Genomic DNA, 27,262 nt, shown 5'->3' with positions numbered 1-27,262 from the left:
TGCATATACAAGTCCCTTTTCTGAAATACACAATCAGATGGAGACTAATCAGGTGTAATGCCACATGAGTAAATTGAACCATGTTGCTGCTTGCTCTCAGACTTTGAAATGTGGCTCTGCTATCCTGATTTATAAAGCAGTTCCTGGTGTACATCTGTCACAAGCTGACTAACAATCTCCCCCAGATTTTTGTGTGGTCCAGAAACCATTCCCAGTAGGCACTTTGGTGCTACCACCCTGTTTCACATGCTGAGAAAGTCTAGTACTATGGACTCTATGTCATTGATCTCACATCAGAGACTTACCCAGACATACTTAAATTAACATTGTCAGCATATAATAGATGTAAAACTGGCCATTAACAGTACCAGTAGGAATAGAAAATACTCTGCACTTTTATGCAGCCTTCAAATTTCCGTGTTTGTATTTCTCAGTATATATCCTTAAAAATACATTTTCCTCTGTGAGAAAGAGATGATGATAGAAATTCCTGTAAATTACCTGGCATTTCTCCTTTCTCCTCCCGGATGATCTATATACTGGCCTCTGCGTTGATTTTGCCATGCATATCCGCAATTTGTGTAAATCGCCATAGCTTTATTGAAGTAAATGGTCTGAGACTGGTTTACATTAGCTAAGGACTGGACCAGTGTTTTTCACCGTGCTCTGCTAAGCGAAGGCATAGGTTACTGAATGTAAAAGACCTATATGTGTAACTGACCCCTAGTACTCACCTTCTTTAAAAGAAAATACCAGCCACCCTGAAATGAATTACTGGTTAACTACTATTAATATGCCATAGAGCTGGAGAGTCGTCTACAACACTGCAAGATCAATAACAGTATTTATTGTGCATCATATTGATCTTCTATGAAAGAGTGGGCCATATTTCACACTGTGTACATAGTGCAAAAAAAGTAGCATCAGTTCTCTACAGGAATTAGTAAAGACATAGAAAAGAACTTAGAGATCCAAGGGCACAGCTGCATGAAGGGGTACTGTGGTCTCACTGCAGAAGTGTTGCTCATGGATGGAGAGCCTGTGATGGCCCTACATAGTAGATTTGGTGTTCCAAAAACTGAGTGAGAATTTCAACCGTTTCTTTTTTTGTTACTGTTATTCTAATTTCCATACCTCCTTGTACAGGCTCAGTCCCATTTTTGATGATGTCCTATTTGCAACTTCAAAAATATTAAAACTTGTGTGTAATAGCAAGGGGAAGGCCCAGGAGCCCTTCCTACTTTTTCCATCTAGAGAGTAAAGACAGCCAAGGCATTACCCAGCTCTTGCAGCAGGTCTCCTGTTTTAAAGTGCAGGTGGAGGGGCAGAGTGGGAGCCTGACAGTGCAGCAGGGGTTACCTTCTTGAGAGCTTAATTCCTCTTAAATTGCACCCTGATGTGCAGGTGTTGTACTGCTGCAAGCTCTGTGGCAGGGGAGGACCCTCTTCTTGCCAGCAGAGCCATTCAGCTGTGTTGAATTACACTTGGAAGAAAGAAGGAAATCAGCTGAAAGCTGCTTTCTTGACCTGGATATTCTGTACTTGCTGGCAGAAAACAGTTGCAGGCTGACAGGCTCCCTGGAGGAGAGCACCTAGCTGGTTGAGCTGCTGGAGGCATGGGTGTAGGAAGGTTCAGCTGGTAGGTAGGAGTCAAGCCTTACAGGTATGGGCCAAGGACCAGCCAGAGGAACCCCAGCTAGATGGTTGCAGACATTGATTCCTATAGATCTATCCTTCCACATTCAGAAGCATGATGTCTCATGAGATTAAGGGAAAACTGACTCTTCCAGCTGTATTTCCAGTGCTTTCACAGGATTCCTAGTTCTTCAAGGAGTTGGATGTGTCTTTCCCTCCATTTGGACTTTCCTTTTGCTCCTATTTTTGTCAATCTGCTGGGGCACATCTCTGTGGTGTGGCCCTGCAGCTCAGAAGGGTTGTGTGACAGAGATGTTACAAGGTCCATGGATTTCATATCTCTGGGTTTCTAAGAGGAAGATGCCCCAGGTTGCTGATACTGGGGGATTTATGCACATGGGTGCATGGGTGGCTGAATGAGCCAGCTCTACAGACCAGCTTTGGAGACAGCTGATAGTAGCGTAAAGACTACTGGAACGTGGAGGGACAGCTGAAAGAGAGCAGAGGACAGTCCTGGTGGGTTTGTAACAGCCCTGAGTTCTGTACCACTGGTGGGTGTTGTGCAGCTACATAAAGGAAAATGTGTGACAAGTCAAACCTTTTGCACCTTTGGTGCCAAATGATGGTAGCACAAACCACAGATAGGAGATAAAAAGAGGAAAAAATGATCAAAAAGCATTTTATTTTTTCTCCTTCTTACTGCAGCAGAATACTGCCACTGCTGCTCTTCAGGAGGGAGCTGTAGCACTAACAGCCACTAGAATGTCACAGAAGCATCAGGAATATCAGGACTGTGTGTGTGATCTGGTGGATAGCTATGGGTAGGGTTTCTCTTCTAGCCTAGCTCATCTTGTCCCATGTTAGGAAGTGTGGTGCATAAGGCCTTTTCAAAAGTTGCAACAAAACCTGTTACTTCTCCCCCTCTTCCTTTTAGCTGCCAGCTAGGATGTAGGGTGGCTCATCTTTCCTGTGTATTACAGAATCAGAACCACAGAATTGTTTAGGTTGGAAAAGACTTGTTAAGATCATTGAGTCCAACCTTTGACCTATTGCTACCTGTCAACTCGACCATAGCACTTACTGCCACATCCAGCCCTTTCTTGAAACCCTGCAGGAGTGGTCGGTCATTCTACCACCTCCCGGGGCAGCCCATTTGCAATGCTTAACAACCCTTTCCATAAAGTTCTTCCTGATGTCCAGCCTGAACCTCCACTGGCACAGCTTGAGGCTGTTTCTTGTCATCCTGCCACTTCTTACCTGGGAGAAGAGTCCAAACCCCACCTGGCCACAGTCTGCTTTCAGGCAGCTGTGGAGAGTGGTGAGGTTCCCCTGAGCCTCCTTCTCTCCAGGCTAAACAACCCCAGCTCCCCCAGTCACTCCTCACAAGACTTGTATTCCAAACCCTTTGCAGGTCCATTGCCCTTCTTTGGGCACGCTGCAGCACCTCAATGCCTTTCTTGTACTGAGGGGCCCAGAACTGGATACTGGTGTGGCCTCACCAGTGCCGAGTACAGGGGGACAATCCCTGCCCTGGTCCTGCTGGCCACACTGTTGCTGGTACAGGCCAGGATGCCATTGGCCTTCTTGGCCACCTGGGCACACCCTGGCTCATGTTCAGCTGCTGGCACCAGCACCCCCAGGTCCTTTTCCTGTGGGCAGCTTTGCAGCCACTCTGCCCCAGCCTGTGGCACTGCCTGGGGTTGTTGTGACCCAAGGGCAGGACCCGGCACTGGGCCTTGTTGAACCTCACACCACTGGCCCTGGACCGTGATCCAGCCTGTCCAGATCCCTCTGCAGAGCCTTCCATCCCTCCAACAGATCAGCACTCCTGCCTGACTTACTGTTGTTGTGAACTGACTGAGGGTAATCTTGATCCCCTCATCAGATCACGTAGGTGTAAAAAGACCTCATCTTCCTGATGCTAGTATTTTTAATGGGGAGTAGTAGCCCTTCTAATGATGCACTGTAAATTGAAAGACACTGCGGAGATTTTAGAAGAAATCGTGCATTTGTGCAGCATAGTACAGCCCTGTCAGGAGTTCAGAGGACAACTGCCTTGCATGTCTCTGTCATATGAAATCTGTATCCCAGCAAGGAATGTGTTGGAGGATTTTGCTTTTGGCTTCTATTTTGCAACATTTAAAGCAGAACAATTGGTATGCAGCTTTATTTGAGAGGTAAATTTAGTGAGGGAAGTCAGGCTTGTGCTATGCCAGTGGTCTAAGTTCTGATTTTATCAAAGATACAGACAAAAGGATCTAAGAGTCTTGCCCAGAAGCAGAATAATAGCAATTTAAAAAATTATAAAAATGAAAGTGCAGAAACTCTGAAAAGTCTTCTGTGGCATTGCAGGCACTTCCGTTTTGTGTGCAAATTTGAGAAATACTCCAGATAAACAAGGCTAGCTGACTTGGTTCTGCAGAAAAATCAGATGCAGGAGGCATAAAACAGTCTTTGCTAATAAATGTGAATGGTTCATTGATGTCAACAGAATGTCAGCAAGAACCGAATGGGGGCTCTGTGTAATTTAGTGACGTGAAAGATCATCCATGATTGCAGAAAGCTTTCATTACAGCTGAAGAAGTGAAACAGAATTGCATTGTAAATGGCAATAATCGGTAAAACTGATTATTGGATCTAGTATGCAGCTAATACACAGTACAGTAGAAGTTGTTACCATGTCTCTGAGAGGCTGGTAAATGCCACTATATTGCTTCTGCCGGTAAGTAGCCAAGATACAGGTACACCAAGAGAAAGATCCAAAACAAACTAGGCCTGCCTGAAATGTTGCTTAGGGCTGTTATTTCCTATGCGCCTGTTGCCCATGCTACTTCATGTCCATACCAGTAGCTCTTTGGAGCTCATCAGAATGCTTTAAGCTACATTGTTTTCTCCTCCACAAAACAGTTGAACAAACATCATGGGAAGAGCAGGAGCTCCTTACAGAGGACTGGTACAGGGCAGGGTCACAGACATGCACACTGGAACCAGAGCTGCAGATATGGCAGGATTTAGATATTTTATTTTTTCCCTTGTAATTGTATATAAGATTGTGGCAGTTTTTTGTTGTGTCTGGCTTGGCGATGCAACTGATACCGCATATCAGAGAGAGCTTGGTGTGCAACAAGCACCTTCCATTTTTCATGCTTGCAAATATTGAAAGGCACTGGTTTGCAGTGGAGTGGGGAAATCATGGCTCCTCATTGTCTGAGAAGCATCCCCATCTTAGGGAATGACAGGGAGGCAGACCTGGCCTGTCTGGAGTGCAGCCAGCTAACCCCTGGTCTGGAGGCACTCCAGAGTGGACGCAGCAAGTCAGGAGCAATACCTTTCTCCTCCTTCTCCTTTGCTACTGGTGGGGGATCTTGCTCTGCTTCATGATTTTGTAGGTACAGGAGCTAAATTTGGGTATGAAGGCTCGGCAAGGATTGAGGACCTTACTGCTCACAGGTAGCATGTGGGTTTCTGGGACACCTTGGCTGATCCTGTGCTACTTTCCCTACTGCAGCTTCTCTTGCCTTGTGCTGTTTGCCCTTCCTAGAGGCATGTTCAGAAAGTGTCCTCTCACCTTCAGGACACTGGCTGCAAGGAGTCATTCTGTCGCTAGATCCTTTCTGCTTCTAGAGAGTTACAAGAGACTTAGCACACTGTTACAGGGTAAAAAGTAATAGACTGCAAAGTTAGGTGATGTAAATCATTATCCCCAGCAATTGATACTGATTGAGGATTCAGAGCGTTGTCTTAACTTGCAGTTGGTTTTGTCTGCTGTTTTGCAGTCTGTGGTGCATATGGGTGGCAGTCTTGGACTCCGAGTAGCTGTTGGTCCACTTGAGTTTCCACCAAACACGCAGCCGTGTTTCACTTTCAGCTCCTACCTCTTCTTAGCACTCTCTGTCCAGCCTTTGGGAGGAGTAGTAGCTCATTAGAAGGTGAAAGATAATGATCTTTTTTTTCTTTTCCAGAGGGACGGATGCTCATTCAGGACGTCCCTTCCATCCCCAGCAGAGGGCACTTGGAGAGCACATCTGAGTTGGCTGTGGACTCCACCTACTACAGCAGTTTTTACCAGCCGTCCCTGTATCCTTGTTACAACAACCTGTACAACTACTCCCAGTACCAGATGGCAGTGGCCAGTGAGCCTTCCTCAAGTGAGACAGGGGGTACGATTGTAGGGTCGGCCATGAAGAACAGCCTTCGAAGTGTCCCAGCGACATACATGCCAAGCCAGTCAGGAAAACAGTGGCAGGTATGATCTTACAGAGGTGTTACATGGAAGAGTGAGATGGACAACAAGCTGTTTCCTGGACTTGTCTCTGACCTCCTGTTTGCTGGTTTCATGGCAGTGCAAAACCAGAATCATATTCCAGGGTGGCATTAGGACCCATTTTAAGAAAATTAGACAGAATGGGTGATAGCAATGCAGCACAACAAAAGCAGTTACGTAGTTGGACAGTGATAATGGTATGGATAAATTGCCACAAGCACAAAGAGCACTCACTTGATTTTATCTTCTGTATTATGTCACAGCAGATTATAGATTGTTTTCCAGAAAAAGAGTCCAACTTAGTTGCCCAACATAACATCCTGAGAGCCTCAGGTGTAATTTCTGGGAGTCTTTCCTCTTCAGAAACATATTCTTTTCCATGTTTCACATCTGAGGTGCTGAGGTGACCCAGGAGACCATGCTGCTGTGCAGTGGTTTGGTTGCAGTCAGTTGAATGTGACATGGCATATTGCTGATTGTGTGTTCTGGCAATGACAGCTTCAGAGCTTGTGCTTTTTGACTTCTGTAGTTCACATTACAGGCAGTACCTGAGAGGTTCAAACCAGAGCTCTGTGTACTTCGTTAGGATATAAAGCAAATCAAGCCCTCTCACTCTAAGACTTGATAATTGTAGCATCCAACTCAGTACTGGTCAGAAACTGGAAAAAGGAGAAATCTGCCAAAGTGGGGGATTCTTGGCAAAGTGGAAACATTTCAGTGACTCTGAAACTGTTTGGTTTTGCACTGCAGAGATGGTCTTTCCGTCTGAGATTGAACTAGTAAGGCTGTACCCTCTGAGTCTGTGTATGCCTGTGTTCCTTGTGTAAGGACAGGAGGGGGCAGACCTTTTCTGTAGAGCATCAAGACAGGGCAGGCTGCTTCTGCAAAGGCTGTATTGTGAAACCACTCAACAATGAAATGTCCACCAAAACATCCTTGTGTAAGGGAACAGATAGGTCGTCCTGTTTGCTGACAGAGAGTTTCTCTAGCCAGGTGTCTCTGGCACAGGGACCAGCTCTGAAAGGACATTTTAATTTTTGATACTGAGGAGCTGAAACTAATGCCAGGGCGTTACATCTTTAATCTACAGTAATCTTTAATCTTTAATAATCTACATCTTTAATGTAGATTAATGTCAGATTTCATTAGTCTTTGTTCTTTGCAGAGGCTCACATGCTTGAGCATGTAGCATTTATCACTATTCCATGTCCCTTTTTTTGCCGTGAGTACAGCTGTATGGGATAAGAAACTGTCTCTTTTTCTTCTGCGGTGCAAGCCCACGCCATGAGAGCTCTCTTCTCTTGGTGTGTTGATACATGAAGGTACACCTTTTCAGTGGATGGCATCCTCTCTAGCTGATGAATTTGATCACCAGACCAAGGGGAAAATGAGTCAAGGCAAGGTACAGGATTTTGTGCATGGTAATGGGGTGAGATGCCAAGTGCTTTTTTAACTCTTTCATTTTGGTTGATTGGCTTAATCTGGTATAGCACAGTATTTCAGATAGAAGGTTACTTCTCAAGCATCTGCATGCAGCACTTACCTTTCTGATGCATGGAGACACCATCACAACACAAGTGAAGGGTGGCAACATTTGCCTTGGGAAAATAATGTTTTTGCAGGCTGCTAGTTCCACACTTCACCTAGCACTTAGTGTTTGATTTAAAATACGTTAAACCTTGGAATGAAGATGTGGTGTCCTCGTGGTTCTGTTGTCTTGTACAGTCATTTATATAAAAAGTCTTGGCTTAGAGACTCTGTGTCTCACTTGGGAGATTGGCTTTTGCTTGTGGAACCTTTGACACCCTGTAAAGCAATAAGGTTTCCATTAATTTTTATCTTCAGGCCCTTCAGAAACTAACTTCTGCTTAAGTGCAGAATTAATTAATTAATTAATTAAGTCACTCAAATTAGTGAGATACTGAAGAGGTAAGTAAGGAAAAAAGAGATGGCTGTTGTCAGAAAGGACTGTTTCCCTTCTACCAGCAGCTTCAAAGCTGTGGATGTCCCTTGTGGGATATATCACATGATTCTACTCACCTTCGTGTGAATTTAGTTATCTAGCACATCTAAGATTTTAATTTCTCCAGAGCAGACCTTTTGGGATCCCTCAGTGCTGTTTAGGTTAGATGTCTGAGCAGAGAGAATAAAGGTGCTGCTTTTCGCCTGCAGAAGTGATGTTTCCCCAGCTTCTAAGTGTCCTAAACTCAGGACCCACTTCTCCTGGGCAGTAGGGCAGAGTGTAGTTCAAGGGCAGTGTTATGTAACTTACAGGCTGTTTCTCAGACTCATCTGCAAGTAGGATTGTTATTGCTGGAAGAGTTCTGAGTCACAGAGTTTGCGTACGCTTACAACAGCGTAACACTGCACAAATAATCATTAAAAGTTTTAGTGAGAGGCTAGAAAACATTTGGTGGCAGTGGGTGCAGTGATGCTGAGGTTGTAAAACTCCATGTGGCACTGAAGATGGTTTGTTGCAAGGGGAACGAGGTCTCAGTTGCTGCACATGGTTAAACGTTGATTCTGTGCATGCGGGTTACCAGCCAGGAAAGATCACAGAAATAGTGTTAAATGGGGGATGAATAACTGATGAGCTTTCTGTCAAGCACAGTAAGGAATTAAAGGAGGGTTTCATTCAAGGCATGATCCTCAAAGAGGAATCAGACCTTGCTTACACCTTCAGGAGGTTTTGCCGGCAAACCTGTGCATGCTTTTCTTTCTCAGAGGAAATACATAGCTGTTACCTACACAGGGACTTCTGCTGGGCTGGTTGTACTGACTGAATTTATTTTTTACATGAATGGGCTTTTTTAAACCAGAGTCCGGTAGGAGTGAATATTCTCATCTAAGTTCTATTGCTATAACTGTTTCAATCAAAGTTTTTGATCTTTGTTTCTTTGCCAGAATCATAGCTGGGCAGTACCTGCTGTAACCAAATTAGGGCAGCTTGCTCAGGTGTGAGCTCAGAGGAGGGTTTCTTTGAGTGTAGAAGTCATCGGTGTGCTCACTGGAAGGTATTCTAGTTTAAGCTGGGTAGACAAGGCACCTGGCTTTTCCAGGCTCACTTCGTGCAGGCTCATGGATCCTAGAACAACTTTAACGACATAGGGAGAATTGCCTATTTAATGTAAGCTAACTTCTGGATGCAGACAAGGCCTTGAGCAGCCCAGTTGTCCGCTGTTTCAGAATTTAAGGAGCACAAGAGAATAGCCAGGGAGGAAACATGTGAGTGTGTGTGGGATGAGATGAGGATTAATGCATCATTGAGCATCAGCAAATAAACTGAATCACTGAATCTTTAATGTAGATTAATGTCAGATTTCATTAGTCTTTGTTCTTTGCAGAGGCTCACATGCTTGAGTAGATTCATAAAGGTGCAAATATTTTGTATATTTCTCTGTAGGTTTTCTTCATCTATAGACAGTCACACCAGAAGCTGTATCCATCACTCTTTGATAAGCGTAATGAAGATTATTGTTTTGGTTGAGACTCCTTTGGTCATTTATATTCTGCTGCTCCTGTCAGCTCTAAGGCAGATAATCAGATATGTCTGGTGTTGCACCTGAGGAAGAGACAAGCCTAGGTTGGCAGGAAGTGTAGCAGTTTTGGTGGTTACTGTACATCTCCTTTCACTCCAGTCCTGTGTGAGCATCTGGAGTCTCCCTTGAAGCTCTTGTATTTGCTCATTACAATGGGAGTTTGTGTGCATTCAATCCAATTAACAGTAACATCAGTTTGCCAGCAAAAGTATTGCAAGTCAGAGCAGGTTGATGTACTTGGAAGTTGGTGCTTCTGAAACTGGTCTCACTGCAGTAGAAATATATGGGGTGATTGCAGCATTTTCTATCACAGCAAAAGCAAAACCTTGAGGGACACATCTGAATCCAATCAGAGTTGATTTTCTAAGATGACAGAGTGCTGGCATGTGATCCACAGCACGAGTCTCATCTGGACTCGATGTGAGTCAACATCATCCCCAAAAAATGTTAAAACTTCTGGTTCATACAGCTGAACCATTAAAAACTGGCAAGATACAGAAGGTGCCCCCACACCTGGGGACAAGTGGCTGCTTTTTCTTTGTTACTTTGGTAACTCCAGGCATCCTGGTCCTGGGAAAGGTTAAGGCTAGTGTGGAGGTTTTGGACACATTTCAGAATTTTGTACAATTTCATTTTTCTTCCCCCACCTTTAGTGCAACTTGGCAAACCGGTATTCTCACTTCTAGAACCTCTGCTTTTTTTTTACACCAGTTTAGAGCAAAAATAAATACTTGAGAGAGACTGGGAAATTTTAACTCATTTTCTAATGTGGGATTTACATTTACCATTTGGAAACAAAATACTTAGTACTGCTGATGTAGGAAACTCGTTTTTAAGGATTTCTTAGAAGTACTAAACGTGAAAAAATTCTCTTTTACTCAATCCAGAAGAATATGACTGTGATAGGACAGCTAGGAGTTTGAAGAATAGCCACTTGGCTAGTAAAAAAAGATGGCTCTTTTCAACTTCTGCCACCTGCTTCTGGTTTCTGGCCCAGTTTTTCCTCCAAAAAGCCTGTCTCTCTTACAGAAATTGCAGCCTTACTCTTCACAAGTCAGTGTAAAATGTGTGCATGTGTGTTTAAATATATACACATTGTGCAAGTCACCCAAGACAGTCCCAATTTTATGTGTAAGCAGTGAATTATCTACCGTATTCATAACATACCCTTCACACTACAGATTTATGCTAAAAGTATCCTCATGTTTCTGATAGCTCATGTGTGACATGAATGCAATCCATATTTCTTGGAGGAGCTAATCTAAGTGGTTTATTTTCCAATACTGCTGATAGGGCTATATCTCTAGGTGTCACTGCAGTTGAGATTCTGATGGTAACATATTGTTTATGGGTCACTGCCTTTGTCTAAAAGAATGGGTTGGAACAGAATAGCAAAGGTTAATTAAGTTTGTCTATCAAGGAGGGACAGATATAGATGTGTCTTGTATTTTCTGTGCTAAAATCAAAGTAAGTCAAGGCAGGGTATCATACACTCATTTTTTCCTTGTGCTGGAAAACATGCTTAGCTGGTTTTAGGAATGAAACACCTTGGGCAGCATGAGTGCAACAGTAGTTGTGAGGGGTCAGCACATGCGCAGTATTGCAAGGTGGGAGAGAGCAGCAAACCTGGTTTATAATGCAGAAACTGAGGCAGGGAAGTGTTAAATAACTTGCCACAGTCACACAGCTCACAGGTGACAGAGGGGAGATTACTGATGCCTGAATTTCCCATTTCAATGCCCAGTGGGTGCCTTCTTGCCCATGCCAAAAACCAACCTGTGAATTCTGTTGTTCGCAAGCAATGACACAAATGCAATTTTATGCCTGCTAAGATTGACTTCAAGATCAAGACAGAAGGAGAAGGCTATGTTAAACTTTTAAGAGTTTCTCTGGTGTTTCCATAATTACTGAGTTTGGTTGAAGGAAGCTGTTGCTGACTCATGGGTGAAATAAAAGGATGGAAATCCTGGGTAACATGATTTGGCCAAGGTCATGTGGCACACCAGTGGCAGAGCTGAAGGGTTGCACTTTGATCTCCTGTGTTGCTTTGAAACTTTTGCAGCCCTTGTCACCCAGGAGTAGCATCCATGACCTCTTCCTGTTTGTTCTTCTTGGAAATAAACCCCATAGTCAGGATCAACTGCAAAGTGTGAAGCTGCTGCTAAAATAACAGTGGCTCACAAGGAGATCGTGTCTGGCAGCTCCTGCAAGTAAAAGAATTACACAGGTGATGTTTTGCCTAAATAAGTATCTGGGAAGGGCAGGACCATTTTCTAGTCTCTGAGGCTAGAGAAGTGAGTCACCACTTGCTGCCTGCTTTGTCACTTCCCTGTTCCTGGTTTGGCTACCTTCTCCCCTCAGCTCTTTCTCCATGAAAAGATATGTAGAGGTTATGCAGATGCTGCCAGAAGCTTGGAAGGAGGAACCGAGCTTTACACGCTCTTCCACCAGCTGTTGATAAAGGTTTTTTACAGGAATGGTCTGATGCAAGAGTGTTTTCCTCATGTTTTTCCTGGATTTTGCTTTGTATTTTGTCACTGTTGGACACAGCTGGAGGGCTGCACTGACTGTTTTGCTCAGTGATGAACAAGTCCTGTTTCCAGTTTATCTGTACGAGGGCAAACTGTAGCTGCCTCTCAATTCCTCACAGTGGCATTGCAAGGCACAGGGAAGGAATTTCCAATGCACTCATGGTCTTCAAATCAGGCCGTATTTATTTGTTCATGAAGTGTAAGCATCCCACTGTTGCTTGCAGTACACCTTTTAAAACATTACTATGTGCTGTGTTGTACAATTTAGGGGAACCTGTAAATGTTCCGTAGACCAACTGTGCTGCTCTGATGATGTGTGTCTCCCATTAAAGTCTGTGAGCTACTTGGTGAATCCTGCAGCTGGAGCAGGGCACAAGCAGTGTGTGGCTGGAAGGGAAGCAACTTAGGAGCTCAGCTTGCCCTCTGCAAAGACTAATGCATGCCCTTCCCTTGCGCAACTCTTGCTCACCTAAAATATGCCTTGTTTTTTTGGTGTGTACTCTGCAGTGATACAAACCAGAGTGGTTTGTGGAACTGCCCCAGTTCATGCCTGTCTCAGCTTTGTTGTAGGGCTGGAAGAGGCAAGGGAGGCAGAAAGGGACACCAAAATGCCAGGCATTCTCCTCCTGTGATACCGGCATGACCCCAGCATTGCCCCTGGACAGGACCTAGGACAGGATCCCAAACCTGGTACATGAGTCTAGCATTTGGAAAGCTGAACTGCCCCGGATTGAAAATAATCTGATATTCCAGGGCCTCCCCACGGCTGTCCTGATCTCCCTTTCTAGCACTCAAAAACCTGTAAGGATTCCACAGAGCTGCAGGAGTTAATACAGACCAAATGTCCCTTCTCATGAGATAGTGGTCTCCTAAGCCTGCTTTTTAATGGCAGCGCTAAGGTCAAGAATTTTTACAACTGGTTGTTTTTTTATTGTTACTGTAAAACAGGATTGCTAAGCACTATAAAAAGGCAACCTTATGGTTCAGATTTACTGTGGTGTGGATTCTAAACAGTTTAATAAAACAAAACCAAAAGCTTTTAGATTTTCTTCAGTGGTTAATACACAGCATATTCTTTGCACAGCCAAGCCTCTGGCTGTCAGTCGAACTGTGGTTCATAGACTTGGTGTGGGTAATAAGATTATAAAACATGTCTCTTGCTAGCCAGCTACCACACACTAATAATAATAATAGTAGTAATTCATTGCATCTAGAGATTTTAGGTGAGTTGTTTTTTTAAGAAATGGAGAAAACCCCTAAAAAAATCCTTGAAAGGAGGCGGATCACTGCATCCACTCTACAGGGAGGGGAAACGTGTGCATGAGCGGTTCAGTGCCAGGGAGGGATCCCTCCATTTTGTTACAGCTGAAATAATGCTGTCTCCTTCGGGCAAGCTTTTCTCAGTTGTACATGTGTGCACATGGCCTTGCACAAGGGAGAGGTGGAGATGTGTGGTCCGTGGGTGCTGCCCTACCCCACCAGGGGAAGGAAGACAGTGTGTGCAACACAGCAGACAGAGAGGAGTTCGCCAGCTTTTTTGTTCCCAGTACTTCCAGAGCTGTTGAGCTTCGCAGATACGCCAGTTCAGAATGCCCTTTGGATTGTGCTTTTGGGCAGTTTGTATTGCACTGAGGCAAGGTTTTGTTGAGGGAGTCTTGTTTTCAAAGAGGAGAGTGCCCTTTGTCGTAAGAGGAGAGCCAATGTCAGTGGTTGTTTTGAGTTCAGGCTTCCTCAGGATGACTCATTGAAATTTTGAAGACTAATTTACTATTTATTCTGGATGCAACTTTTTCTGCATGTGAAGGTAGAAAACCAAAAGTTTTAAGTATTGCTTTAATTTATAATACAAAAACTCTTTAACTTTTACAGGCTAAAAGGAAGTCACCCAGTACATGTGCAAGAATATGTGAGTGTGCTGCTGTCAGAAGTCAGGCAGAGGTGCACTTTGCTTCCCTGTGAACAGCCACCATGCTCTCTCTCTCTCTGCACTTAATCTCACTGCAAATCTGCCTCAGAGAGCACCAACAGGGCCACATTATTTGCAGCTAGGCATGTGAAAATGAATATGGAGTTCTTACAGGGACCCCTGGAAAACAAGGGGTGACCGCATTCTGGGAGGTGCTGGTGGCTCCTACTGGCAGGACCAGACCCTGTAGGTCTGCTGGCATGGGGCAGCCATCTGGGACAGCAGGTTCACACCCAGCCTCCGCTGCTCCCTGGCTCTGAGCTTTGCAGCCTGGGAAGGGCTGAGGGATAGGGCTCCAGGCGCTGCTGGCTCAGACCCGAGGGAGCTACACTGGAGCTGGCAGACCTGAGGTGAGACGGCTCTGAAAAGGCTGTCAAGCATGTCAGCTTACACAGACATTGTGTAATGGCATAGCTGGGTGTGCATTATTGTTGCTACTGCTATCAATAACTGGTGCAAAACTCTGATATTTTGTCTCTGCCCAGAAGCTTTTCATCTTTCAATCAGTCACTTCCCAGCATACTTAGGGAAACCAGCTAGTGTTACCTTTCCTGTTGAAAATGTTAATCTTGTGAAGTGTTTTGGCTGCATTTTTGGAGCACTGAGGCCACACTGCATTGTAGGGCTTTGTAACAAATAATAGTAGCTGATAGTTCTTTCATAAAACAGAAATTTATGAAAGCATTACCACTTCTCTGAGGAGATCGGTTTAGATGATTTCAGGGCATCGGAGTAGGATAAACTTTGATTTCTGAGTGCTGCCACTTTGCTGCAGTCTGTGGAAGGTAGAAGGCATATCTGACGGACATGTTGCTGACACAGCAGACTTCTGGCTGGTGTCCAGTTGTGGCTCCAAAACCGGCTCTCGTGTAGTCTAAACACAACTTGGTTTTTTTGGGTAACTTAGGAAAATATTTTTCCCATTTTACGGTGTTGCAAGAAAAACAGTGTGTTTGTTTTTGTGTGTTGCTGCTCAATGCCATGGAGCATATCCTGTGGGAGTCGGTCGATAGGACTGTCCTCCCTAGCCACCCAGCAGGTCCCTGGCAGAGCAGTTACCACCAGTCTGAGATGGGTTAGTCTCTGGGGAGGTGTAGGAGCTGGATGGACACTTCACCTCTGACACTGGCCAGGAGCTTACGCTTCTCTCTGCCATAAGCTGGAGACTCTGCAGGAAGCTGCTTGCATGAAGGGTACTTGCTTGTGTGCCAGATGCATCTCCATCTGCAGTAAGATACAACAGCTGTAGGTGTGCTGCTGCTGCTGCTGCTGGGTTACATCTCATACCACACCACCTGTAGCTGGTCAGTGTGGGCAGACTGTGAACCCACCAAATCAAAAACCCAAGGCCAGCATGTCAGAATTTTACTTTCCATGCACCCACTGTGACTTTCATCAAAGCCGTGGAGGGGTGGAGGGAGGGGATAGTGGGGTGCCCCCGTGGCACTGGGGCTTGGCTTTCACAGGCTGCTGTTGCATTTCTCTCTTCTGACAGGTGAAGGGTATGGAGAGACACCACGCAGTCAGCTCCCAGTACCGCATGTGCTCCTACTACCCACCTGCTTCCTACCTGGGACAGGGGGTTGGCGCTCCCATGTGCGTCCCCCAAATCCTGACCTCTGAGGACACCCCCTCCTTGGAGCTGAAAGCAAAAGGTAAGTGCACCCACTGGGGTACATGGCACCACCTTGCCTTGGACCTGCACCCAGGAGGTGTGGGTTGCTGCTGGGAAGGAAGCTAAGCATCATAGAGTAGCTGTTTTAAAAATAGTGGCTGATTACTGGAAGGCTTGTAGCGTGGTGGCAGTGGTGGAAGGCTGATGGTGTACAGTCATGCAGTCTTTTACTTCAGAAGCCTCATGGTTCAGGAGTCCAGTCAGTTGTACCTTCTGCACTTACGTATGTCTTTTAAGTTGTACAGTCACTTGAGGTACTGTGTTTGGTGCTTACCACCTGACTCTCTCACAGGAGTAAATGATCTTTACTCTAACCTCAGAATTACCTTTCTTCTCAGAAGTGCTGTGATTTTTTCCACAGGCCTCCCACTGAGCCTTTGCCGTCCTTTCTTAACCACATGTAGGAGCTACTCCTGCATCCCAACCATATAATGAAGCCCTTCGCAGACTTGCTTCCATTTTTTTTTTTCAAACTCATCATACCATGTTGCTTAATTTAAAACTACTGCAGATAAATCTTCCTTTCCATATTGTGTTTCAGGCTCTCCTAAGTATTACTGTAATCTGCAGTAATTTCCAGCACTGGTGAATTTACCTTGTTGTTTTGACAGTGTTTTTCGTGCTTCCTTGTTCCCTTACTCCCACAGCAGACAGTGCTAACACAGGTGTTAACATGGCTTTGCTGGAGTAGTCCAACTCCACTGAGCTGCCTCTCCATCACTGAATCCCGTCAGTAACTGATGCTAGAGAAATAAGAAGAGAAACAGAGAACAAAATCTTCACACTCTTTGGCATTCAAAGATATCCTGAGCCAGGACAATAAGCTTTTCATGTGTTTTGTTTCTCTGTACCAATCAGTGAACTTGGCAGTTTAATTTTGTAAGGTCTGTGGGAAGTATTTTTTTTCATTTACTTTACACCTGCCAAGTTTTAGTGGGTTGTTTTTGTTTGGTTTTTTATTTCAGAGTCACAGCACCAGTAACAGCATCCATCCTCATTTCCTTCTCTCTCCTTCTACATTGAAATCCGTCTTGTCCTCTTTCTGTCTGGTGGAAGGATGTATGTCGTGTAGGTTCCATAATGGTCTTTCTGTGGCTAAAGTCCTGGTGTTTGTTTAGTTTGTGTCGTGTGGTTGTGTCATGACAGGACCTTAGGATCCAAATGATGTTTTAGAAGGTGAAGTGTGTATAAAGTCGTATCTGTGGCTTGTGTAAGTCAGCACTGAGCCCTTGCATTCACTAACTCCAGAATCATTTATGTTGAGGAGGTGGTTGTTCTTTCATAGTGACTGTTTCTGAAAGTCTTCCAACTAACTGTGACATATCAGATGGATGAAGAAACAGCACATGGTGCGATAAAACCTTAGACTTTTCCTCCTTCTCTAGTAGTTTTAAATGGCTTAGAGAAATCAGTGATCCTTGGTTCATTTTCCTTCTCTTTTCTTCAGCTTTATTTTATTCCCTCTTTTCTAACCACCACTGAACAGTGACGTCTTCCTTTCTGCCCATTGGTTGGAGAAGCAGTTGGTTTTATGCTCAACTGCAGTTGACACTTTTTCTTGCATCCATCACTACTAACTCACTGAGAAGTCTTACCAGCCAAGTGTTTTTAAAAATAGACAAAAGACCTTATACCCTTTGTTCCCAAATGCACTTCAGTAATTTTTCATCACTCTAGAAAAAAATTATATGTAATGTTCCACTGATTTTTAAACTGCATAAATACTGTATTTTCAATAATCCCTGACTGCTTCTCCAGACACTATTCCATACACAGATATTGTTCCCTAAGTTACACCATCAATCAGAAACCGACAAGCAGTGAGATGTAATTTACTGAGATCAAACAGCATTTTCCAGACTCTGAAGAAGTGTTTTTCCATAGCAGGGAGCTAGTGGGTGAAAGAGGCACTAATGTTTTTGGGAAGAAATTTGAACCTGTGAGCAGGATCATAGCCAACAGGCTTCTTAGAAGCATCTTCCTTTTTCTTATGCATGTTCTTGGAGGAGATGACTGTTTTTACTTTTTCTGTCTACAGACAAAATAACATCCCCAGTAAATACATGATTTACTCTCCCATGACATTTTTCTTCTGGTGCTTTTCACAGACCTCAGAGGGTTGGAGGTTTGTTGCCTCTTTATTGTCACCTGTGTGAGTGCTGAGTGGATGCTGTGTATTAAAGAGGGTGGGTCGTTTCCCCAAAGTATTGATGCACATGTTGCAGTTGCTGTCTCCTATAAAAGACACATTCTTAAGTATTTCTCTGTTGATTGTTGGGCTGTCCAGTGCCTGACTCCTTTGTTATGAAGCCCAAGTGACATGTTTCTGCAGGGTTAGTGGTTGCTACTTGCTGAAGACAACTCCAGTGCATGTTTTAAAGAAACAAATTGTATTTTATTCATTCCTTCTGTATCTTTGAAGTGATCATGCTCAGAGGCTTCCTGTTCCTCTAAAAATATGTGTTGATGGATTTTAGATCCAGAAGGCAACATGAGGATCATCTAATCTAATTTGCTATGTAAGTAGACTGTAAAACTTCACCTAAACTCCTGCAGCAAGGCTGTGACTATATTTTTAAGATCTCTTTGAAGACTTATGTATGGTTAACCCAGAAATTTTGCAGGAGGGTAACAGTGTGCTTAGAAGAGCTGCAGGTCAAAATAAAAAAATTATTTTTTAGCCACATTTTCAAAACATCCTAAATGTGCATCTTAAGCAAAAAATGGCTGTTAAATTCCCAGGCACAAACCTGCAGTGGTCTTGCAACACACACATACAGTCTATTACCCACACTTCAGCTCCAACTTCAGCATTGTAGAGGCTTTGCCAGTTCATGTGTTGTCTTAGTATTTGAGTCAGACTGTTCAACTGATTTTGTTCTGGTATGCTAACTGCCTACTTAGACTGGCTACAGTAAAAGGGGTGAGAGATGAACTAGCAGATCACTGATCTACACTGTCAATGGTGTGAAAATCTCAGGAAGCTTCTAGCACTTGTGCAGGACCATCATGGCATGTTACGGTGTCTTGCATACAGTAATGTGCTGACATTTTCTGAGTGGCAAAATACCATCAGTCAACCTCCTTGCAGTCTGAAGTGTTTCCAAGTAAAATGTTTTGCTTCCAGCTAAGCACAGCTGTTTCCCTTTCAGGAGAAACTGGGGAAAACGGGGAGAAAAAGTTGATAAACTGGTGACAAATGGCAAAAGGATGCTTTTAGAGGGCTTCCTTAGGTCACCAATTTTAAGTTTTAGATGGTAGTTTCTAGGTAGGAGGGGGATTTTATACTCAGTAGTGCAGAATATTTCCTTCTCCTTTTTTCTGCAAAAGCAATGTGAGGAAAATACATATGAGAAGTTGTTGTCAAATCTTGTGCATGTGCATCCAAAGCATAGTTTTGGAAGACAAGTTGAGAAGAGGGGAAGTGAGAGTGGGACACGACAAGGTATTTCATCTCCAAAAGCCAAGTACTTCATTCCTGTTGATTTCTGTGGGACATTTGCATGCTTTTCAGTCAGCCTCTCCAGCATTTCTATTTGTGAAAGAACCTGCACAAGCCCTTGGTTTGAGAGAGCAAGAAAGCACATGCAACACACGTCTCACTCTGTGTCCTGTTTCCACTGCATGAAAGTTCAGCATTTACTTATCTGTATTAAAGTGTTTTCCAGGTTTGGGGAAGTGGCAGAAAAATTGAACGTTCAAATACAAAGATACAAAGGATAAACATCCTGTATCTGCAGACACTTCAGATTTTAGAGTAGTTACCTGGTCTTAAAGTTGGTGTAGCGTAAAACCTCATCTGTCATCATTGCGTGAAATGTTGAGATAATTACACCACATGTCTGGCCATGGTGAAAAAGATATATTGCATTTAAAATTTTTTTCTAGCTGCTGGACAGGTTTGAATTTCTGTTTTCCTGTCCTAGGTGTCATGCGTGTTGGAAACACAAGGAATGAAGCACTGAGCAGTGCTGCGTTTGCAGCTTAAACATTAAGTAGGAGTCTGAAAGTTCTCCCAAACACATGCAAGAAAAGATGATATTTTGATGCAGAAAACATCAGCAATTTTGTGTAAATAAGCAAACACCATTTTATGAAGAAGAACATTTCCGGTAACAGGTTTTCTGTATCAGCGTAACAGCTTCCAGCACTAAAACACTTGTTCACAGTCTTCTCTAGAGTTCAAATAGCAGGTATCCCCAGTTGTGGAAATGAAAGCGACACAGACGTTTCCAGGATCTGCATTTAAAGACTCATCCTTGCTTCTCTGCTTGGATGCTGTATCAACAACAGTACTGAGTCATAGGAGAAGCCCAGCCAAACTGCTGGGCTTCTGCAAACAAAGCAGGCTGGTTTGATATGGCTGAGAAATTATCAAGGAACAGCAAAAAGCCTTGCCCCTGTCTGCTCTTAATTTGCAGCCGGCTGGGAAGATGCACTGACAAAGCTGTACTAATAAAGTGCTTAGGAACTGGGGAACAATTGTATCAAATAGCCCAAATTCTCTTCTGTCAGCTGGCTAGCCACAATCTGTGTAAGCTTAAGAATAGCTGTTTCAGTCCCAGGCAGTACAGGTGTTACCAGGTGTGAGATGTACCTGTTCTACTCCTGCTCTACTCTTTTTCTTCTACTCTGTCTTTCTACTCCTTTTCTGCCTCTTTGCAGAGCATCACCAGAAATCGTTTTGAGTTTGGAAGGATTTCAGCAGCAAAGTGTATGGGGAGGATGAAAGTTTGCACCCAGAAGTTCAGCCGTATTTAGCTTGTGTGTTATGTGTATGTGTCTGTCTCCATCTTTTGCTTGAAAAGTGACCTCTACTCAAGAATGTTTGTCCTTAGTGATGAAGGAGCAAGCAGTGTTTGCTGAAAACTCAAGACTCTAGTTTCCACTATCATTTTACATCAAACTCTTATAAATAGGTTTTGAAATAACACCGAAGAAGAGGAAAGGGGTGATGATATAAATCTGTAGATACTGAAGAGTTAGTTCAAGTGGGTCACTTGAACTTGGGGCAGCTGTTTATTTTTTTTGTGCTTTCTCATTTCTCCTCCTTACAGTCCTCAATGGCTATGCTGCATGCAGCTTCCCTTTGGCACTGATTACAAGGATGGTGAGCAGACTTCGTATTGCATTTCTTCATGCCTTAATTACGTTGCTGGTTTTGCATGTGCACTGCAATGTTCTATCGATCTCTTTAGGCAAATGACTTTTTAACATGTCATTTTCAATAAAAATTTGAATTTTGGTTGTAGCTGAACAGACAGTTGTTGAGCGTGGCCATTTTTTTATCTTTTAAACTAATTGGGTTGCTAACCCTGATTCATGACGGTATTAATCATACTTGATAATTTCAATAGTTGTAATAGCAGCTGTCAAAATACATTTGGGAATGTGAGGCAAATTCAGTATAAGCTCTGGTAACTTGTTTTTCTGTGTACTGAAGCCTTTTCATAAATTAATTACTGGTCTGTGTTCTAAATGGGGTTGTATTAGTGAAGATTTGAACAATATTAAAACAACTTTATATGGTCTGATGGGAGTTCCAATAAATAAAGTAATACGAGCATTTTTTTTGTATTCTGCTTTAGTTCAGTCCCCATTAAAGGGCTCATCTTAGTAGTTTCTTCTCCAAATGCAGCATTTATGTTATGCTCACTCAAAAGCACACAGAGCAGCTTTGCACTGGGTGATTGCAGAATTACAGGCTTGTTTCATGACTTTTGCTGATTCACAGGTTTTGCTGATTCATGTCAGGGCAACTGACAAACGCTTGCTCTTTGATCTGGGAGAAGCTGCTGATCCTTCCTCAAGAGCAGTAGAAAAAACTATTTTTTGAAGGCTTTCCACCTGTTTTTGTATAAAAACAGATATTTCTGGACTGCGGCTTTAGAATCCCCTAGCAGGAATTTTAAGCTCTCATGGAAACTGTGTGTGAATGTTTTCGTTTTTCAGCATCCTAGCAAGAGAGAGTGGGACAGCCTGAACTCTCAGCAGTTGCCAGTGGCACCCCATCCCCCCACACCTGCAAAACCACATGCACCCAGAAGGGGGTCAGACTGGGTAGTTGTCAGAGGAAGTTTTTCTTCATGGGATGTATTTGTCTGTTGTTTAGTATTTCGTGTGGATCGAAGGGTGCAGGGTTTTTGAAACTGAAGCCTGCATTTTGTTATGAGTCGGAGGCCTTGAGGTGGTAAAGCAAGGGTTTGAGGAAAGTCCTGTTCTGAGGAAGCTCACATCAGTGGTACAGTTGGCCAAGGCAGGTGCCAGATCCAAAGCACTACATTTGCTTTCTTCAGTTGCCTTCTATGAAAAGAAGTTTGTGGTGTCCCATCAATCCCAGTCGGGAAAGCCTCACTGACGGTGCAGCAGAGAGCCGGCAGTGGGAGAGTGGTGCCACCTTGGTAGCGCTGGGTCCTGCACAGGGCATCAGCATCTCTCTGTGCACCTGCCAGGCTGCTATCCTGGAGTACATAATGACTCTGTTAGCTTTCCCTGGACACCTCCTCTCTTCTGCTTTACATTGTTTTAGCAGAGGGAGGTTTCTCAGTGCCTCCTGCAGTTACAAGCATTTTAGAGCCACATGTTGAGAGACCAGTGGGTTATACCCACTGCACCCCTGGACTTAAATTTCTGCATATATGAGCTGCTCTTTATGTCGTAATTTGTCTGGTTAAGAGAAGAGAGAGCTCCATATTCAGCTATAATCTTTTCAGTGCATGAGAGCCTGGCTAGACCACCTTGCAGTTCATGCCAGTTTTGCAGCTCAGGTAAGAGTCTCCATCTGAGCTGCAGTTCTTCTGCAGTTTCTGCTTATAAATTAACCCTGTGCAGATTGTGAGAAACTCTAGCAAAAGAAGCATTTGTTACTGAGCTCTAAAGAAAAAGGGAGAAGAAAAATAATTATTAAGGCTCTGTAGTGTAGGCTGGCCTTGCTTCTTGCAGGGAGCTGAATTGTGACTCTTTGCAAGGGGTTGTTGCAGTCCATGGTGCTGCTCCCAGAATGATCTCGGGAAACAAAGAAGAGTAGCATCTGTTCCCACTGCCGTGCTTGCATGCTATGAGGAGTTTTCTGTCTTTTCCTTTCCCCTGCCACAAAAGCAAACTTCTGACAGAAGAGAAGTAGCTTTCCTACAAGCAGTGGGCAAAGTTGCTGGGGGATGTTGGAGTGCTGTGTGTAACGCACAGGATAACAATGAATCGTCGCGGGGGAGCAGGACCAGACAGCTCATAACTCACTGTGCCTGTTTTATAAATATACATATTTATATTGCATGTGTAAATAATACCGAAGTTTGTTCCCTGCACATGATGAATGTAACCCTGCGGACCAGGGTAGGGGAGAGATACCAAGGCTACTTAATGGGCTTTCTTAATTTGGCAATTGTCTGTGTGCCTGCCCGTCAAACATTTTTAATTCTATGCTTCAGTGTAGCCGACGAGTTTATTTCCAGTGCTCCTCACAGGCATAGCTCAGGCCAAGTACAGATTGAATAACCTTCAGGAAAGCTGTGCTGTCCTTCTGTCGGCCGCTGTCTTTGAAAATTGCCTGCAGAGTTAGTGAGCAGGAACAGTTAAGATTTACAAACAATGATGAAGCTTGTCATGCATCTTTCACCATTCATCATCTGGATGCCGTGGCTGGGCGGTGAAGTGTTCTTCATAAAAACCAGCTCAGTGTGAAATACACCTCGCAGCAATGTTTACTGCTCTGAAACTCGTCAGCAGCCCTTTATAGTAAATCCAGATTGCGATGTGACATTACAGTATATCATTGCAGAGCGCGCTGGGGTTTACACTAGAAATGAGTGCAGTTCACACCAGATGAGATGTCGAAATTGAGTTATGTAGGAATTTGGCTGTTATATGGGGATAGCTTTTGTTTTCTGAGGACTGAAAGTTAGCTTTATATATATAATATATATAATCTACACATACCTGCACTTGTGTGTGGGTGCCTATATCGATATACATGGATATATAGATACACTATGTGCACATTCTGTGTACAAAGACTGCATACCCTCACAGATTTCTCTGGTGGGACCCTGTCTTAATGTTTATGCTGTTTCTTAATAAATATTTCAGTATTTTGTTAAAGTGCTGCATTTTAGCGTTATCTCTTCAGTGAAGTAGATACTTATTTTCAGAAAATTCTTTTTTCAAAGAGATGATGCAGGTGGCTGGTAACCACTGAAACAGTGCTAAACAGGTTTGGGTTTTGTGGGGGGTTTTATGTGTGAATGTCTCCTAGAGCTTGGAAGATGAAGCTTTGAGTAGAAGATTTGGGGAAAACTTAGGCAGGAGCTTTGAAATACAAAAACTATGGAAGTTACTGCACACATGGCCATGTGCTGGGATTGGACATGTTCTCCGTGCTTGTGTTAGCCCTTTCAATTGCAGTGTGGACACAAGGTCATTGAGAATAAGATAAAATAGTAGATGCCTTTTTCCAGTTACGTAAGTGGGAAGTCGGTGCAAAACGCAACCAAGACACTTCACGTATCAGTAAATTGAGACTGAGTCTTTGGAGATAAAATATGCTGTCTTGGACATCTGGTGGTCTGAGAAATACCTCTGGAGTTAAGCAGTAATAGCTGCATAAAGTGGAAAGCAGTGTTGGCCTACAGACAAGGACAATAACTTGCTTCAGTAAAAGTTAGGTACTTTGGTGGTAGTTAACGGAGTAAAAAGAAAGAAACTATTTGTGACAGACCAGCGAAGTTTTTAAGTGCTTCCTGTGATTTCATGTGTTTTTATTTCAGTTCTGTTCTGCAAAGCCTGTGAATTAAGCTATATTTCATTGTCTTCAGTGCTGTGACTGCTTTGAGTTTGAAACAAAGCTGTCATTTTCTGGAATCTTCACTGAAGTCTTCTGGTTTTACTATTGCCTGACTTTTCAACCAGAGGGGGAGATATATTTGAAATACTGTTGTATTTAATCTTAGATTTCTGAGACCATGCTCAGGTATTAAATATAGTTCAGAAGTGCAAAAAGGAGTGGGACTGCAGTTGTTACTACCAGATAGGAGAGATAACTATACTTTATTTGTCCTCCTCAGCTATTTTCAGTTCCTACACTTGTTTTTGCTTTAAGTGCTAATACTGCAGTGAAATTGTACTTTTCTAGCTCAGAACAGCTTTCACAAATGTGTTTATTAGTACTGGTTTTATTTGGTTGATTTGTTACATTTATCTGAAAAACCCAACACTTTGAGTCTGCTACAGCCAATATGAAGGTAAAGCTTCAGTCTGACTAATCATGCAAGTGTAGAGGCTTCCAGGCTTACCAATGGCATTCTAGTCTTATTTGTATTCATAATTAGCTTAATGATACAGTATTGTTTATGAAATTTTTTTTACTCCTTTTATCTTGAGGGGAAGGTTTGGACACCATTACTTTTGTGGCTTGAATTAGTGGGGTAGATAGTAAAACTGTCACTTATAACATAGTGGTTTCAGGCAGCAGAATGTTGCATATAAAATCAAAGGGGTGTATTTCTTCACAACCTTGACTGCTTTATGTATCTGCTTGATTTCTAGTAACTTTACTAAGCTGCAGTCTTCAGATATTAGTAAGTGATGCCCTGTCATAGGGATGCTGTAATAGCCTCAGGAAGCTGGAGGTCTTTATGAATATGTACTCAGAACACTTCTGTAGAACTTGTCATTTAATTTCTCATTCTGCGAAGTGACTTCTTGCTCTTGCAATGTCTGCTCTACACAGACCGAAGAGATCTCCATGAGTCAGGGTAGGAACTGGGAAAAATACTCTAGATGCTAAATTAACGGTATTTAGTGCAGTGTTAGCGTCCAGCTGTTGCTGTCCAGACATTTCCGAATTTGAATTAAATGGGCCAGGACCAAGAGAAAAAAAAAAGGTATTTTGTAGACCAGGTCAAGTCAATTATACGTTATTTTCTCACACAAAGGTCTCGTGGTGACATTTTGTTACGGTGACCCTGCAAAGAGCCAGAGCAGATGTTATCTATAGAGCACTGTAAAAATAGTCCAGAAGAAATGGCTCAGAATAGGGGAAAAAAACCTACACCACAAATTAGCTAACAGTATGTTGGCTGATTATAATGACTACCTTATAGCATCCAAGAATTGTCAATCATACCTTAATGTTTATAGAAGTGAAAAGTCAATGTGTAGTTGTTTAATTTGACATGACTCAGGTTGAGAAAGTGTAATCGCTGGAGGGGACAGTTAAGTAGCTGTGCTCCGTGTCAGCCTGTCTCGCTCCGACTACTGCAGTAAACGCTTTCCTGATGAGCGATAGATTTGTTTAAATACCAGGATAATTGCTAGCTACAGCATCCAACACTCTTTTAATGCCTTGTACTACATCTGTATTGGCTCTTGTGCCTGAGGCTGTTTGAGGTTTCTGCAGGGAAGAAGGCATGTAACTTCAATTACATTGTTCTCCTTTGGGTTTTGAAGGGTAATTGTTGCAGAGATAAATAGGCTGTAATAAATTACATTTCGTTTCTTCCAAACCTGTTGAAGTAGATCAGACATGCCAGTGTTACACCTGTTTTCTGCTTGTGACATTTTGGTATTCTGCAGTACTGAGAACGCACAAAGAACAAGGCAAAGGGTTCCTTCACTGGAAAAATGGAAAAATACCAGACTTCTCAAGCTATACGGGTGCAAAGCCAGTGAACTTTTTTTGCGTGCTGTAAAAGAATTTGCTTCCCCTCGCTGCTTCCACACGTGTAAATTATGATCATACATAAATATTAATGCTGATTGTGAATAATGGAACAGGAGAGAGACTCAGCTCTGTTCTCTGTAATTAGGAGGGTGTCCACATTTTAACTTCTTAGTGCTGTTGGTGTTCTAAGGAGAAGACTGAAGAGACCTGGTGGTTTCTGCCAGGGTGGTTGCCCACTGATTGCCTTTTGCTGAGCACATTCCCGTTGTGTCACAGCACACACAAAGTGGTGCAGCCACAATGCAAATGCCATCAGCTCCCTACCCTTCCCTGCAGTGTACCCCACTTCTGCTACTAAAGGTTCTGCTCTTGGTACCCACAGGCTGATGCAAGAAAAGCTGAAAGCCTCTGTGTACGGATTACAGCTCCCTTTAAAAATGTTTGAAGGAATTGGGGAGAGTTTATTTTTAAAATATGCTTTTCTTAAAAGTCTGACAAGATCTTGAGATTGGTTTTGAAGTATGTTGAAAATTGAACACTTAATTTGTTGGGATTCATTTTACTATGTGATCAGGAAGGAGTGGGAGCCAGGTTAAACAGAGTATTCCCTGTAGTTGATTTTTAAATAAACCAAAGAGTTATAATTTAGTTTCTGTAACACTAGCATTTATATATTTGCATTTATTCCCTGCTTTCTCATAATTTTACAATGTTTCAAAGCTGCATGCCTGATGTTCATCTCACAGTATCTGTTAAATCAGTTAAGTTTTACAAGTTGAAGATTTGTCTGAGGTCTGAATCACACCCCATATGCTGTGTGTAGGTTGTTTATTTATTCCAAGCGTAGCATTAATCATGTATCAGACTGCTGAAAGTAAAAGAATATCCTAGTCCAGTTGGCTGGTAGTTTTGTTTCCTTTCTGGACATAAAAGGAAAAGAAAAATCAATGAGAGCTCTCTCCCATTCATTTATAAATCATTTTGCCTTTCAAGTTC

General features: G+C 43.1%; 1 protein-coding gene across 2 annotated transcripts in view; it reads left to right on the top strand.

The window, feature by feature from the left end:
• Window positions 1-27,262, top strand: part of LOC121673055 (doublesex- and mab-3-related transcription factor 1-like) — a 57,799-nt gene that overhangs the window by 17,275 nt on the left and 13,262 nt on the right. Inside the window, exons 3-5 of one of the 2 annotated variants that reach the window (XM_042046090.1) lie at window positions 5,597-5,880; window positions 15,430-15,589; window positions 20,667-20,719. In XM_042046090.1, the coding sequence (XP_041902024.1) occupies window positions 5,597-5,880; window positions 15,430-15,589; window positions 20,667-20,719 (497 nt within the window). The remainder of the gene's footprint in view (window positions 1-5,596; window positions 5,881-15,429; window positions 15,590-20,666; window positions 20,720-27,262) is intronic. The other variant, XM_042046091.1, reaches the window with a different exon arrangement.

This window comes from Corvus kubaryi, unplaced genomic scaffold, assembly GCF_017639235.1.
Source record: "Corvus kubaryi isolate FWS band 111438036 unplaced genomic scaffold, C.kubaryi_AGA036_p1.0 65148, whole genome shotgun sequence".
In the NCBI taxonomy this organism is placed as follows: Eukaryota; Metazoa; Chordata; class Aves; order Passeriformes; family Corvidae; genus Corvus; species Corvus kubaryi.
Note: the sequence above shows the minus strand (reverse complement) of the source record. Positions and strands in the feature narration are given on the sequence as shown.